The sequence below is a fragment of the Uranotaenia lowii genome, chromosome 3 (assembly GCF_029784155.1).
Source record: "Uranotaenia lowii strain MFRU-FL chromosome 3, ASM2978415v1, whole genome shotgun sequence".
Classification (NCBI taxonomy): Eukaryota; Metazoa; Arthropoda; class Insecta; order Diptera; family Culicidae; genus Uranotaenia; species Uranotaenia lowii.
Genome location: NC_073693.1, coordinates 175479195 through 175496622, shown reverse-complemented (window position 1 = coordinate 175496622; position 17428 = coordinate 175479195). Strand labels below are relative to the sequence as shown.

The following is a 17428-nucleotide window of genomic DNA, read 5'->3' as shown; positions in this document are numbered from 1 at the left end:
CATTTGTATGATTGATTTTAGGCGTTCAACTATAAATATAGTAGATTGAACTATACGTTCCTGATTGACGTTTCACATTTAACTATAAATACGATAGATTCAATTGTAGTGGTTTAATTGATTCAACTGTAGATTTGATAAATTCAACTAAAATTGTATGATTGATTTTAGTTATTCAACTATAAATATAATAGATTCAACTGTAGTGGTATAATTAATTCAACTGTAAATATGATAGATTTAAATGTAGTGGTATAATGATTCAACTGTAAATATGAAAGATTCAACTACAACTGATTCTACGAAATTCCGCCGTGACCCTTTAGAAATAACCAAATGACCCTGAAATTTGGCATGAGGCCTTTTAGCAGAGCTAGGAACAATTTCAGCCCCCCAAGGTTTTGAATCCGGAACACATCGTTTTTTTTTGAACCATATACCCCACAATCAGAATTCGATTATCGTTTATTTTAATATCATATAAGACTTTCGAAAATTCTTTAAATATTCCTATTCCATTCGATAGGCGTTAAACGGGTTAAACTAAAGTGTCTTCTCTCTGCTGGGTCGCCGCGCCTGGTCAGTCAAGGTTAGGTGATCTTCAATTTGTTGTGAGTTTAGTCGCTTGATACCGCGCCGCGATACAGACAAAAAAAAAACTGTAGGTAAACACATCGGCTCAGCTCACAGCGCAAACTTTTCCAAGCCAGTTTAAGTTGAGCGCGAGAGGAAACGCATCGATGAATGAATTTACCGCAAAGCTTGTGCCATCAATGGCTGGTGGTGTTTATTTACGAAGATCCATTCAGTAGACGCTCTTGTTCCGATCGGATCGAACGCATTCAGACAAGCTGCTCGCGGTGATCGCGTGTTTCAAATCGACAATCCGCAATAAGTAGTAAATATGTTAGAGTTTCTAGTGACAGGGGCTAAATTTTTCTTTGCTGCATTGAATTACTTCATCAAGGGGTACATTTTGAAACGATGGCCCCCCGCCAATCGTCCCGCGGTCACCGTCCGTCAGGGAACGCTTCGAGGCGTTGCGGCCAAGCTTCCGAATGGTTCTGTTTATCACTATTACAAGGGTGTACCGTATGCCAAACACCCGATCGGCGATCTTCGCTTTAAGCCGCCCGTTCCGCTGGAGAAATTCGATACACCTGTGGTTGAGTGCCTTATGGAAAGAAGTGATTGCATTCAGCTCGATCTATTCACTAATCGGGCCATCGGTTCGGAAAAGGGCTTGTACTTGAATGTTTACACACCAGAAAAAGACGCCAATAAATATCCGGTTATGGTTTTTATCCACGGCGGTGGTTTTATAGCTGGCACCGGTAGCAGTCTCTTTTACAATCCGATCCATTTGGTTCAAGAGGGGGTGATCGTCGTCACTATAAACTATCGTTTAGGGCCTCTGGGCTTTCTCAGTTTACCGAGTGCTGGAATTTCCGGAAACGCTGGCCTGAAGGATCAAGTACATCTTCTTTGATAACATCCCTATCCAGTGCGATGGAGCATATACTTCATGACCTTTCACTTTCAGCGACTAGCTTTTAAATGGATACACGAAAACATCGAACAGTTTGGAGGCGATCCAGGCAACGTTACGATCTTCGGCGAAAGTGCTGGTAGCATGTCGGCTTATCTACATTACCTTTCACCGGAATCAAGGTTCGTGTTTGGTGCGTGCATTTGAATTTGTACCTAGGATTAACTACTAAAATTAAAGGTACTAGGATCACGTTGATCAGCAGTTTTCAAATTTTAGATTTCAGATTCAGATTTCAGATTCAGATTTGAGATTCCGATTCCAGATTCAGATTTCAGATTCCGATTTCAGAATAAGATTCAGATTTCAGATTCAGATTTCAGATTTCCGATTTCAGATTTCAGATTGAGATTTCTGATTTCAGATTCAGATTTCAGATTCAGATTTAAGATTCAGATTTCAGATTCAGATTTCAGATTCAGATTTTAGATTCAGATTTCAGATTCAGATTTCAGATTCAGATTTCAGATTCAGATTTCAGATTCAGATTTCAGATTCAGATTTCAGATTCAGATTTCAGATTCAGATTTCAGATTCAGATTTCAGATTCAGATTTCAGATTCAGATTTCAGATTCAGATTTCAGATTCAGATTTCAGATTCAGATTTCAGATTCAGATTTCAGATTCAGATTTCAGATTCAGATTTCAGATTCAGATTTCAGATTCAGATTTCAGATTCAGATTTCAGATTCAGATTTCAGATTCAGATTTCAGATTCAGATTTTAGATTCAGATTTTAGATTCAGATTTCAGATTCAGATTTCAGATTCGGATTTCAGATTCAGATTTCTGATTTCAGATTCAGAATTCAGATTTCAGATTCAGATTCAAATTTCAGATATTGATAATTGGCAAAAGATACTGGCTGTTACCTTCGGGACTTACATGTATTGTTTTAAGTAATTAAATTTACAACAATCCCATTTGTTTTTTAGAAAATATTTCCATCGAGTGATATGCCAGAGTGGAATCCCCTGCACTGAAACATTCTTCCAAACCAATGGCAGTGAGAAGGCTAGGAAACTGGCTCGACTTCTGGGTTGCAAAGGAGATTCAGATGCTGAAGTTCTTGGTATGTTGGTCATTTTTTTTTCTTCACTTGAGAAGTCGTCAATGCTGAAAATACTAATTATCATTGCAGAGACGCTACTCAAAGCACCGGCCAGTTCGCTAGTTTACAATCAGCACAAAGTGCTAACTAACGCTGAGAAGCGAGCAGGTGTCAAGTTCGCTTTTATGCCGGTCATAGAGGATGCCCTTGATGATGACACTGCTGGTGGTAGTATAATCACAAAAACACCGGAAGAAATTCTCAAAAGCGCGGATACTTTGGATATGCCCCTCATCGATGGATGCAACAGTGGAGAGGGAATCTTGTCGTTGTACCTAATGAAAAACAAGTTCCAGTTGGGCAACAGTGAACCGGAAAGATTCGTTCCCCAGCTGTTGGGCCCATCGGAAGATTTCGATCGGAAGGAGCTTGGCAAGCAGATTAGGAAGTTTTACTTCGGAGATAAACTAGTCGCCAGAAGCACGTGCGATCAGGTGAGCGACAGTATGGCGGATAACTATTTCATAACGAATTCCATGATCAATGCGATTTGGATTTCGAAATATCAACCGCGGGTCGCTCACTATCATTATCGGTTCACGTTCGACGGTCGATTCAGTATCATCAAACGGCTCTTCAATGAAACCAAAGCCAAGGGAGCTTGCCACGGCGATGATGTTTTTTACATGTTCAGGTAAATATTCTAATTCTATTGATTCTCTTAAGTCAAATATGTACCGCCAAAATTGATAAATTATTTCAACATTTTATGTTGGTTGAATCATGTGTTAAAGTCAAGTGTAACACCGAATTTCAATTGTTCATATATGTTACAATGTTGTGTGGAATTTCTTTATGTCTTTTTCAAGGTTGATCTTGACTCTTCTAAAATAACAAAAAACATAGTTCACTACTTAATTTACCAATAGTCACCCTGAACAATAAAATAGGCAAATGAGTTAAAAAAGGAAGAGCAACCTTTTTTCAAAATTAAACGCAAAAAAATCAACATTTGAAATTTCCCATATGTTTTTCAAAGCCTTTTGGGTCAGCTAGTATAAGTTTAAAATTTGAGATGATTTTGTGGATCTAACTTTTGATTTGTAAATAAGACCAATGCGTCGGGCTATTTTTTTTTATTTATTTTTTATTTTTTTTCTAAATTATTTTGTATGGGAATTTATATGGAAGAAGATATTTAGCATGTTAAATCATCCAGGAAATTAAAAAAAAGCTTGTGTCTTCAATTATTGGTTTTGTCTATTTTAAGCTTAATGTTTTCATATTAGCAGTCAAAACGCTAAAAAAAATATTTAAGAATTTGTTTTTGTGCAACATTGAATATTGTATCTCGGGAACAGATTAGGTTTGTGGATTGTTCTCGTGAAATGTCCTGCAAGAACCAAGGAATATTTGATTTAAATATTGACTTCCATTTGTTTTTAAACTTTCCAAAACTAGGCTTTGGGATATATAAGGGCAAAAGTTGTTGTTTGAACCTAATAAGTATCCTACTAACATTCCTTCACATTTCTCCCATTGACTACTAGGACGTGGCCGGCGTCTTTATTGATCTTTTTCAAAGGGAGAGCTTAAGTTTTTTGTATTGTGAATGTACTATAAATCCAGACAGCATTCTATTGGGCTTTAAACAAAATTGATGACCTCGATCAATCACGGAGTAGCAACCATTGGCAAAGTAGAACTTGTTCTGCTTAGCCTTGCCAGCGATCATGGAATTGAAAATGCGTTAGTTGATCAAGGCCTACTAAAAGCCCTTAAAAAATTCTTTCTCATTAAAAATTCTACTTAGATTCTATAAAAATTTGCCGAAATGCCAATTCAGATTGAAATTAATTAAAAAAACTAATAAAATATGTTATGTTAAACTTTTTCGTTTGTTGGTGTATAATTATTTCTACACAGCATTCCGGTTTCAATGATTTAAGTTGGATATGAGTAGTCAACAGAGCTAACAAAGCTAAGCTATTGCCATACAAAATTTAAACTCGTTGCGGTGATTTAGAACTGAATGCATCAACCAGTTATGGTTTTTGTGAAAATTTATTATTATTTGTTTTACATACACAGGTCTCAGCAGTCTAATGCGCATACAGCCGTTTGACGAAATGGCTAATAAATCAACATATGAGGACCTCAGAGTCAAAAGGGCTTAAATACAAAAGTGATCTATTTCGAGTTAATAATGACTTTCGATTTTTCATATTTCAAACTATGTTTGATGATTTTTTTTGTCAAAAAATTTAAAGAATACTATTTATATACTTTTGAATTCGAAAGAAAAATACCAATTTTTCAAAAATAAATGGAACGTTGACAAAGCATGTTATCTCGAAATTAGCTTTTAGGCACTTACACTTACACCCCTTTGACTCCAAGGGTCTCATAATAAATCCAGTTTGGGGGTACCTAATACGCTTTTGACACATAGCATAAAACATTGGCATTTTTTTTAATTCAAAAAATGTTTTGAACAGCGATGTCATGTTTTTGTCTGAATCATCGGTGTACCTCTCTCTGTATCATTGGGACTCTTATGGACGAGAATAGGACACACTTATGATACAGATTTTTTATGGCATCGCTGGTTTTGAATGATTTAGTTCAAATATATTGATCTTTAAAAAATCGTGCGTACAAAATCTCTAACAAAAAAAGTTAATGGTTTTCTTCCTTTTCCAGTTGAAAATCAGAAATTCATCAAATTGAAACTTAAAGTGAAATTTTAAATGATAAGGTATTCGAATGCCTCAATTAAGAAAAAATAGGTTAACCTGATAATGTTTATGCACACACAGTTTTTGTAAAATTTTATAAGAGAAATATTGTTAATTTTTTTTCAAATCGTGAATTTCGAAACAAAATCAAAATTATGGAAAAACATTTCTTTATGAATAATTATTTTGATAAAACGGAGCGAATTCACGTCAGAACTTTAAATGGACATAACCTGTTTTATTGTTATTCAATAATTGTTGTAACTGGCCTAGCGACGTATTGCATGACTTCTTTTCATGCAAAACTTCGCTAGGCGCCCAGAACTGCAGATGTCAATTGAATTTGTTGTGCTTCACTTCCAAAAGACATACCCCTGTTAAATAGCTAATAACTTGTTTGTGTAATAATATACAAAGTTTCGGTCTTGGACAAAGATGTTCAGCACAAATTTCCTTTAGAGAATTTATAAACTGGCACACAAACCATAAGCTGGTTCGGTTCGTGGGCCATGGGGAAACGTGGGCCACTTCTAATATCTCAAAAGTTATTTCAATCATTCATTTTACTTTCGACTGGCTTTTCAATTTCCAAACCACTGTGCACCGTCGGCTGACGAACGGCTGCCGGCTGCCGACTGCCTGCTGATGTCGTTCTCACACATACATGAATACTTCTATTTGTGGAATTGTGTGCCAAGATTAGGCAAAAAATATGTTTATATTTTCTTGAATTCTAGATAGAAAATGTACGTTGTTTGTTTTATATTTTTTGCCATGTTTTGCTGCAACCAACGGTAATTTTTAGTGATTTTTCCATAAGGAAGTGTGTTTTTAAAATCAATCCGAAGATGGCAGATGCACTAGCAAGGTAGGTTCATTTTAGATTTTTTCCGAAGATCATAATTTTATTTGCAGTTTGTCATGCAAACAAATTTTTTTACGCAGTCATTTGAATTCAATTGTGGACAAATGCTATGCAGAATGTTGCCATATGCGATTTTCTTTTATGTTCAATTTTGATGTTTAACATGAAAATCATCAAAATGCATTTTGGCATGCCAAGATTAGGAGCATGCCAAGTTAAGGCTCACTTACCCTATACAAGATTACTCTTTTGAGGCTTTTAAAAACAGCGAAAACCTAAGTTTTCGTTTTGAAAATTGTTGTTTTTTTTGCACAGGAGCAAAATTTTGGCAAATCATTATGTTTTATACAAAATAACCAGCAAATACATACTTTAATATACTCGGGACCTTGCCACGTGCAGAAATGGTATAGGGTTCAAACGCTGGAATTTGTTTAAATTAGGGTAGGTATTTCATAAGTTTTGTCGTTCATCAGAAGTCATCTGTGGCCTCGGTACCGGCTATAGAGCTTACGAGCTCTCGAACAAGCAAAAAATTGTTGTTTCCACTTTTCACAAACAGTAATTCTTTGAATAATCAACGGTTTTGTCAGCTATCAATTTGATAATGATGGTTTTTGATGGAAACTGTGCAAAATTTTTTTTTTTTTGTCTTGTATCGTAAATATCTCAAAAACGCGTAAATTTCAAATATTGAAAAAAATTGGTTGGTTAGTACCAATGTAGTGGAAAAGGTGATGAAGAAACACGCACACTAATACAGAACTTGTTATTCAAGAAGTAAAAAGGTAAACAAAGCCTACGTCACTTGCCAGGATGTTTACGTATCCTAGGCGAGAATCGTAAACAGCAATTGGCAATGATTTTTTTCTCTATAGTTTTCGCTGTTGGTTGTTTGTTTGGAAATGCAACTGACGTCACGAATTGTCATGGTTTCAATGTTTACAAAAAAAACTTTTACTAACACTTAGCACGGGATTTTCATCGCCACCTGAGATGTGTATACAGGTTGGGTTAGTACTTTTTAAAGGCAACAAAATGCTGTCAAAATTTTGAATGTCTAATCATCGTTCGTTCGAATAAAACGTAGCATTCCGGTTTTCAATCGAACGTATTTTTACTACCGTCAAACGGGGCATCATGCAACAGCGGGGTTCGATGCAACATTTATATAACACTACATTGAATCAATTTTTAATTTAATGTATTGTAATAAAGTTATCTTTTAATGATAACAAAATGATGATGACATAATTTCTCGCATCTTAAGCTAGTTGTCTTAAGTTTTTTATTTTTATGTAAAATTTGAAAAATCGAGCAATAAATGTACAAATTTTAACATTTTTTAATGCCGAAAAAAACTTTACCCAGTATGACGGATCGACTTGATAAAATTACCTACAAACTTTTTACAGGTTTCCTCATGTTATACCAACATTGTTGGTGTAAAAATATTTTTCGAACAATCACCCAATTTTTTTAAATAAATATTTATAAAATTCAGTTAGGTGTCTGGGGTTAAATGCAACAAAATGCAAATCAAAGAAATACCTTGTAAATCTCGTTTCCATGTGCTGGAATATGAATGTTTTGCATCACGCGTTTGTAAACATTTAAATTTCATTCATCCAAACATTTATTTTTATGATTTCAGCTTGTAGATTTTTTCGTAGTATTATTTAACCCCTAAATGTATGCAGCATCCTTATTTTCAGAAAAAATGTGAAAATTTGTTTTAATAGACCCAAAAACTACTGTAATTGGTATTGTAATGCGTAATGGTCTTTAAGGCATCGCAAATTTATAAAAAACTATGAATTTTTGTACGTGTTCATAAGATTTTCCATTAAAACAAAGTTTGTTGCAAGTTACCCCATTTTCTAAGGAGTGTGAAAATCGCATGTTTATAGAAAATAAAAAATAACTGAAGAAACCGATAATTTTTTTAACTACGCCAATTTGATGCCCCAACATCCTTAAAACTTTTGATGCATAAAGGATACGATTAACTGTGAACATAAGTTTTTTAGAAGCCATTGAAGTTGAAAATTGTTGCATGTTGCCCCAGTTGACGGTATCGGTCATCAAACGCAAGTTTGAAGCTGCGAACGGCATGCGTTAATAGGACCAAAAAATTAACAAATAGAAGAAAAACGTTTAATTGGTAGACAAATGAGTCGAAAAAAATTGAAAATACAACAATCCAGGCTGATTTAATACAGAACTACAAACATTTCCGGTGAATAAATTTCACCGAATGCTTTTTTTGCGATCGGCTAACAAATGTAACGTAAGTCTGAGGCTGCGAACTAAGAGTGTTTGTGAATTTTATGAAGATTGTGGTTCAAAATAATATGGTTCAAATAAGCATATTGCTTAGGAAAATAAGTTGGAAAAAGTTGAAAAAAAAAAATACATTTTCATTCCAAATTTTGGAAATTTTATTTTTGATTGAGACTTGTCGGCTTCCAGTTTTTCACTCCAGGTGGAGGATCACGGTGCGCCTCTGGACCGTTATTATAAAAAAAAATTGTCCATCAAATCCAAGTACGGGGCTCGATTCCTTAGGTCATTCTGCACCTCTGGGTAAATTTAAAAAAAAATCCCTAGCAGAAAATCCGAGAAATCTTGATTTTAAGGTTTTTGTTGAGAAATTTCAAAATAATTCATATTCAAATTATTCAATATCATCAAAAAACCTCCAAAAACGTCAAAAAATTGGTCCAAGTCATTTCCAACCAGTATGTATTTGTTGCCGTTGATAAAATTATGATTATTTACAACTGACTTAACTCTCCAAACATGGCTTAAGTGTATTATAAGTATGGTTTATTAGTGGTTTAAGGTTAAATAAATCTTGTAATCATCATTGGCTTGAAACTACCTACAAGCGAATGACCAGCGAAACAGTCGACCGGCACAAAAGCGGGGACACAAGTGGGCTTTGAAAAATCAAAAGGATTCAACTTCAAATTCTCAACGTCAATTTTTGTCCTCAAAATGGATGTTCACGAAAAGAACAGAAATTTGGTTTGCGTACTCTGCCTTTCTAAGACATCGTCGCTTCGACCGATAAGTGCAGGTATAAGAGTTGTTATTCGAAAATTTCTCCAAGATTTTGAATCCAGAGAAAATTTGTATCCGTCGGTCATTTGCGGAACATGTCGCGCGTCGTGTGGAGAGTTCAGCAAGGGAGGTACAAGGGTCCCCAGGATTCGAAGTTACAAGCTCGAAAATTCAATCATCACGCGATCTCAAGGAATGTGCAAATGTGAGATTTGTGTTGCTGCCGGTATACATGAGGGCAGAAGCAACCTGCCTGGTTTTGAACCCAAGAAACTCAAGCGCGGAAGACCCAGGTCCAGTCCAGACACAGAAGACATTGATGGGTGTAAAGCGGTGGTAATTTGTAAAACTTGCTACAGTGAATACGGAAGAGGAAAAAGGCACCATTGCACTCAATCCACCCGAGCGTCGAATTTGAAAATCATTTTAATTTTGAATAATGGAGAGCCCTCGTCAAGCTCAGCGGATGCGGCAGTAGCTGACTATATGCGTTCAAAGCCAGATTCACCAGGTAAAACTATATTTTAAAATAATCACCTGCAGTGATGGTTTGAATCATTTGACTTATTTTTGAATCATTTTGTTATAACTTCTTTTGAAAACATTTTTCCATGAAATGATGTTCTAAACTTTAGTAGATACAGATCTAAGCTACAACTTTCTTGTATGTCATAAATATGTATCTTCAATGTGGTATGAATTGTAGGATTTAATCCAACCCGCTAATCCAAATGATTGTGATTACGATCATTGCTCAAAAATTTAAACTTTTCGATTTCTCATTCATAAGGCATAAGAGATACAGGTTTGTGTTGGTCACAAAAGTTGCAGCTAAGATCTAGTTCTACTAAAGTTTAGAACATCATTTCTGGGAAAAATGTTTTCAAAAGAAGTTATAAGCAAATGATTCAAAATTAAGTCAAATGATTCAAACCATCACTGATCACCTGATTTAAAAAATCCAAAAAAAAAAAAAAATATTTTATCCATCAAGATGGAAAATGTGTTCTGCGAAATCTTCGTGAAAGACCGTCTGTATTCGAGAAAGTTTCAACTTGTCCAGAACCTCCCAAAAAACTACGTGCAGATGATTTGTTTAAGGTCAAAGGCGAAAACAATCTAAGCATGAGGAAAACAATGGGTAATTAGTATTTTATTCATAACAATGGTTGTTTTATATAATCTATCTATTATCTAGGTGTGATTAAAAGTATTCGAGCTTCTGGAGTCGATATAGAATCTGGAGTGCGGTTGAAATTGATTGAAATGAACCGGCAGCTTAAAGACTTGTTTGATGTAGTTCAGTTGTCCAGCATCACAGGAAATGTAGCACCTTCGTCAGATCATGTTGTTGCATATTGCACTGATGTACCGGAACTCATTAACCGTATCAAACGTTCAAGACCACCTGTTGATGATTTTGTGGTGAAAATAGGAATTGATGGGGGTAGGAGCTTCTTCAAGATAACGTTATCTGTGATCTCTCCGCAAATGGAACATCTGGCTGGCTTCAAGGATGGCGGCGTGAAGAAGCTTTTCATCATTGCACTTTCACCAAATCTCGCTGAAAAGTATGACAATATTTCCCCCGTTTGGACGAAACTTCTCAAATTACACGAGCTCGAATACTTGGTTGCTGGGGACCTCAAGATTATAAATATTATAATTGGCATAATGGCCCACTCTTCGAAGAATCCATGTCCATACTGTGAGGCTTTAAAGAGCGAGCTCGGTGTAGCAAACGGAACCGCGAGAACCAAAGGAAGTATAAACGAAAATTGCACAAGAAAAAAGAAATTGAATGGAAAGAACTTCGCAAGCTGCGTGAATGCCCCGTTGGTCTCGGGTAGTGATGAAGACAAAATCGTGAACCTTTGCCCGCCTCCACCGTTACATATAACGCTTGGAATTATTAATACAATTTTTAAGTCACTTGAGAAGAAAGCACCAGACTGGGTAGACTTATGGGTGGAACAAGCACAGGTGAGACACCAACAGATGACGTACGGTTTCACCGGAAGAGCTTGCCACGCGCTATTGGATGCTACCAATTGTTTGGCAGACAACCCTGAACTTTCAGATTACGTTACGGTTGGTTGTTCTACTAAATAAACTTTACCAAGTTTTTAATAAATATTACGATTTTCAGGTTCTGAATAACTTCAAAAACGTGTATGCAAAATGCTTTTCCTTTAAACTCGAGCATGGGTTTGAGGAGGCTATTGCAGATTTTGCCAGCAGCTGGGAGAAGCTGAATCTTCCATTCACATCTAAATATCACATTACAAAGTACCATGTGGCGGATTTCTGTCGAGAAGCCGGAAGAGGACTTGGGCTTCACAATGAGCAAGCCTCCGAATCCGTACATGCTGATTTTGATGTGATTTGGCAGCGATATAAAGCTCCCAAATCATCAAAGGTTTATAACGACCGTTTGTTAAACTCTTTGATTGATTACAACAGCAACCATATGTGTTAGTTTTGAGTTTTTAATATGTTCCATTCATTATTTTTAGTTGTATTGCTGTTTTATAGTTTACTTTTACTTTTTACTATTTCACTGTTTCCTTTTCCTACTAACCAATAAAAGCACCACTGATTTGAAATTCATTTTCCCCCATAACTTCACGGAAACAATAATTTAAACTAAACTTAAACCCCTAATAAACCATACTTATAATACACTTAAGCCATGTTTGGAGAGTTAAGTCAGTTGTAAATAATCATAATTTTATCAACGGCAACAAATACATACTGGTTGGAAATGACTTGGACCACTTTTTTGACGTTTTTGGAGGTTTTTTGATGATATTGAATAATTTGAATATGAATTATTTTGAAATTTCTCAACAAAAACCTTAAAATCAAGATTTCTCGGATTTTCTGCTAGGGATTTTTTTTAAAATTTACCCAGAGGTGCAGAATGACCTAAGGAATCGAGCCCCGTACTTGGATTTGATGGACAATTTTTTTTTATAATAACGGTCCAGAGGCGCACCGTGGAGGAACTTCACAGCAGCAGTAGCAATGATAGCAATAGCAGCAGCACTATCCCCACTATCGTCTGGCATTGAGGACACCTTTTTGAAACCGCAAACACATGTCATAGATTTTCTAGGGCACATCTTACTATCGGCTGGCGTTCGTTTCTGCTGCTGACGATATCGGAACCAGCCCCGGCTACTGTGGATGTTCTTTTTGTTTTCCAAATTCACCGGATGAGCACGACCTAAATCCACATTTTGCCTCTTGGGTTGAGCCGGTTGAGCCCCTTAAAATTCTCTGGCTCTGGACGATGAATTCCCTCAAGACACAAAAAAAACAAATTTTTACCCCAATATTTACGTTTGACTGTCATTTTCAACCAGGTTGCTGCCCAACAATTTCGAAGTTCATCAGGCAACACCAAAATTGAACGTATATGACGTTCGTACGAAAACAAGAATACCTTTTTCGAATTCGTTCGAAAGTATCCGTTCGAACGGAAGCCAGATACGCCGTAAACAGGAATAAGGGTGATAGAGACTTTGAAACAATCCGGATTTTACGAAAAATCCCGTGAGTTAGAAAACTAATTTGTCTATAAAATGAAAGCTCTCATGATCCGTTACATTATCTTTTTTTTTTTATAATTGTGATAAGTGAAAAATAAAGTCAAAAACAGTCAAAATCGAACGGTATGTTAACATCAGACACACATGCGAAATAAGTAACACCTACCATAAGTATACTTTGTTCTGAACTTACACGAAATTTTCATCAATCTCCATCTCCATGTTGATAGTTCTACGCAAGAATGTCACACTAGAGACAATGCTATGAAAAATGCAAATTTTGGCCCTTATTCTGCGCCTCGCGTGACGTGACGATAGTAGAGTCACCCAAGTCACTCTATTCCAGTAGTCGGTTTAGGTGAGGATTGTCACTTCGGATGAACTTTGTGAGTTCTTACCCTATTCTCGTAGTCACCGTGGGTGAGAATCGTCGCATTCGGGTGACAATTTTAGGTGACAATTGTCGGTACCTTTTCAGGTGGTGACGGGATAAAAATTTAAAGGAAAATTTATGCAAAACGGAATAATCAGGCTCTAAACGTTTAATTACACTAAAGTATGATAGTTTAAGAATCAATCAAAACAAAAATCACGTCAATTTTTTTATTTTTTCAATCATTTGTGCAGCAAAAAAAAAGTTTACTAGGTAGACGTTGAAAATAAATTGAAACATATAAAATTGAAAAAGGTTATAATTTCATATTATACAACATCATTTACATGCAACGAAATTTAAAAAAAACACATTTTTTGCACTTCACTTCATCTTATCCAATTCCCGTCGCGGGGGAAATTTTCACTTTCACCCGGTAATGTTGTTTTCGAACAAATTGATGTTACAGTTTTGAAGTCCTGTACTGAACCATTGTTTATCGACGTCGTGGTGTCGTATCCCATGTGTTGATCTGTATGCAAAGGACCAGTTTATTGGGGCAGCAGACGTCGATTTCCGCTATTTTGTTGAATGTTTTTTTCCAAGCCGCTCCAAGGAACCATATCTCCATATAAGACCAAATTCTGTCCGATTCGCTTTATTCGCAGCTCCAAAAGTTATTTCAGCTGCTTGCTTAAACCCTGCAATCCGTTAGTGACCGTTTGCGTACCGAAATTTGTACATTTTTATTTTAAATTTAATTTTAACATTTGGAATCGCGAACGAAATAAAAACAAACCGAGCAAATTAAACACATGAGTTCATTCGGTCGCTCACCTAGAATGAACCTCTGTCACTTTACCCGGATCGACTCCGGAAATAAGGTGACAAATCTCACGGTGACTCCGAGGTGAGGTGACAGTCATCACATCACGCGCGGCGCAGAATAAGGGCCTTTATCAAAAAATTCACTTAAGACGAGTTTGAACTGTTGAGAATAATGTTAATTATTCGAGCCTTGAGTGATGTATTGAGAGAAATTTTCATCATTGCTTTTCGGAAGGCACTACTTACAGGATTGATACTCAACTTTACATTTTTCTAAACAAAGAGGAACGTATTTCTCAAACTACGGTTTTACTTCATTTTTTGGGAAAAACAGAAACCATACGAGCTTTCCAAATTATAGAAAAAGTGTAGACGCGTGACAGTTTTTCGTAGAACTAGCATCGGTATGCGTTCTGATTCTACGTAAAAGTGTCACACGAAACATTTATGACACTAATTTTCCTTTTGTTGTAGATAATGTATTTTTTTAAAGCAGAGAACATTGTTAAATGATTTACTTAAGCTGTGTAAGAAAAAATGTCGGTTAGTTTGAGAGAAAATTGGAAATGTTGCTGAAATTTTAATTGCATTTTTCTCGTTTGCCCGTTTTTCACATGGGACAATTTTTTTAAAACGGCAATCGTGAAAAATAACCTAATATGGAAAACTCGTTATTTCAAAACATTTTAGTTGATCTGAAAACATTTCGTTAGAATTCTAAAAAAATGTTTTTTAAAATTATCTTTGTTCCTTGATTCATGCACCACTAATAAATATTTCTTCGTGCGTGGTGTCATCACTCGCGTTGAATTGTTCAAAAAACAAGAAAATATCTATTAATCAGAATAATGCGTTCTGAATCAAGTTCTGAATTGTTGCATAGATTGATAAAATTAGAATGATTGCTCGTATTTTTTTTTATTCAGTATTGTATTTGGCTGCAAAATAGAAACTGCATGCCAACAAAAATTTATTATAGTCAACGAATGAGCTAAGATTACTCTAAATTTCTCATTAAATTAGTTCCAAACTAAGTTGCGGAAAAACTCAGAGTGTTTGAGGAAATGCATTTGTAATTCTGTGATTCTTCCTTAAATTTTCGGTGACAGTTTTATGTGATGCTTTTTCTCTTCGTTCCGTGGAAGAGTCATATTAAACATGAAAAAATTGGATGATATTTTCAATTTACTTGGACAAAATCAATTTATTGTGCAATATCTAAACATTTTCATGAACAAGAGTGAGAAATCCAAAGTTTATAGGGCTTTCAAAATTGATGTGTTTGAAAATAAGTTTGAAATTTTAAAAATCTGTAAATTCTGTAAAACATTTAAAACATGCTATAAATTCTGTGAAAATAATGGTTTTTCTATGATTTCGATAGCCTTGTATCCATTTCAGCTTCAAGAAGTTGTTGCTGTGAAAATTGTAGCATGTTAGCGGTAGTGCATAAATGCAGGGGATAAAGAAAGTGAATTGTTACGCATACACACTTAGTAAAATTTTGATCACTTCCTTTTCTTTCTCTTTTCTTTTCATAAGTGCAAAACAAAGATTGACATTGCCTTTAACTCGTTTCAGCCCTACTTGTTTGCCCAATTTGCCGGAAGAAAGCCCCGAGTGCCGGGTCCGAGAGACGTTTGTTAAACTGTGGACGAATTTCGCCCGATTCGGAAATCCCACGCCTGAAGCAGTCAACACTGGGGGAATCGGTTTCCAGTGGAAACCGGTGGAGAAAAATCCCACATCCTCGCCCAGCTTCAAGTGGGACTGCTTGGAGATCAGCCAAGTTCCAAGAATGATTCGAGATCCCTACCCCGAAAGGTTGCAACTGTGGACAAACTTATTGAACAAATTCAGGAAGGGTTATTTGTGATACGGTTCTAGTTGTATGTTTACGGTAGGTTATATTTGTTGAATTGGTTGTTTAGGAAAGTATCTATTCTATTTTTAATAAAATAAAAAACTGAAGTTATATATTTGGTTTTTGTTTTCATAAATTAAACATATCGGAAGTCCCATATCAGATAGCTTGATAAAATTGTCAAAGTACCAACTTCGTTTCAGATGCACGTTTATACTCGCGGCTGCAGACTTTGATAAGTAAGACGTTTCACACGTTTCAGTTCAAGTTTTTGTTTATTTTCGGCAATAAAAAGACACTGTACCTCACCAATATTGAGTGAATTTGTTTGGCAAACATTGAAACTTAACATCAAGTCTTTGCTGCGTATACCTACTGATGGACTATAATTGGCATGTAATGTTTAGCATATTTACTCACCTAACCACGAATTGTGTGTGCATGTCATAGCTTGATATTTAGTTTTTTCCAGCTTCGAATCGAAGCTGTACAGGTGCAAGTTTTGTCGCCTTGGCTAGATAAGCTAAAAACAATAAACGCGAGTTGTGTTTCATTTCATTTCAACTTGTTTCGTCTAAGAACGATGAACGTAATAATTACGCTATTATTATTAAAAAGTAATTCTTGAATATGCACTGTTCCTCAAAGAAATAACCTTTCAATCTCAACACCTACATTTTATTTAAAAAAAATTTAAACCAATGAAAAAAGCTAAATTTCACGATCAAGAGTTGTATATTATACTTCTAAATTCTACATCATGATTTTTATGATAAAAATCAAATTATGATATTCCAAGTTTTTTTTATCAATTTTTTTTATTGTTTCGATAAACGCAACCGATGAACCATATTGCTATTGAGAACCGATGTTTATGAATACATAAAAATTTTTGCTGCCATAAACGACCCTTTAAACTCCCCCCGGGTACACAAAAAAAAAAAACAAATTGAAAGTGATACAAAGTGTGGTAAGCTGAGAATTATTGACACTGATCACGTGAGACTACGTAAGTCGGCTGCCAAAAAGACTCATCAAAATGTGTACACGGTATGTTTGGCATGTATGCATGTAGGTATGTATGTAAGCAAACCTAAATCGACCGGATTGAAGATTCATTGCGTGTCCCGCAATGTTGAGAACGCAAAAAAGAGGGGTGCAGCATAATTGTGGCCAGTAAAGTCCGCTTTTATGGCATCTCTCAAACGATGTATTCACCGTAAAGGACGTTAAAGTTTGATAAAATAAAATTCTCGTTAAATGTTAAGTAAGCTAACTGAAGAAGGCTGAATCATCTAACTGTTGATTGGGATATAGAAAAAAAAACTTAATTTCGACATCTTAACGGTTCAAAAGCTCAACTCCGATAAAATTTCATAAAAAAAGATTTAGAGATTTGTTTAAGAAAGTAATGGATCTTAAGTTTGGCTGGAATCATTAAAAAAAGTTTCGATTTTTTCGAACTGTCTTTACCTGTGGATCCCTTGGAGAATGAGCCTACTTGATGTTCGCAACAAACGAAGCGCAGACATTGCATCA

General features: G+C 35.6%; 2 protein-coding genes across 2 annotated transcripts; both read left to right on the top strand.

Moving 5' to 3' along the window:
- Positions 1-731: 731 nt before the first annotated feature.
- Positions 732-16000, top strand: LOC129758665 (esterase B1-like). The gene is made up of 5 exons (XM_055756233.1): positions 732-1474; positions 1544-1671; positions 2486-2622; positions 2692-3295; positions 15607-16000. The coding sequence occupies exons 1-5, from the start codon at positions 905-907 to the stop codon at positions 15899-15901; spliced, it is 1734 nt and encodes a 577-aa protein (XP_055612208.1). The 5' UTR covers positions 732-904; the 3' UTR covers positions 15902-16000.
- On the top strand, positions 10320-12249 carry LOC129758670 (uncharacterized). Its single transcript, XM_055756248.1, has 2 exons — positions 10320-11361; positions 11420-12249. The coding sequence occupies exons 1-2, from the start codon at positions 10537-10539 to the stop codon at positions 11747-11749; spliced, it is 1155 nt and encodes a 384-aa protein (XP_055612223.1). The 5' UTR covers positions 10320-10536; the 3' UTR covers positions 11750-12249.
- Positions 16001-17428: the final 1428 nt, after the last annotated feature.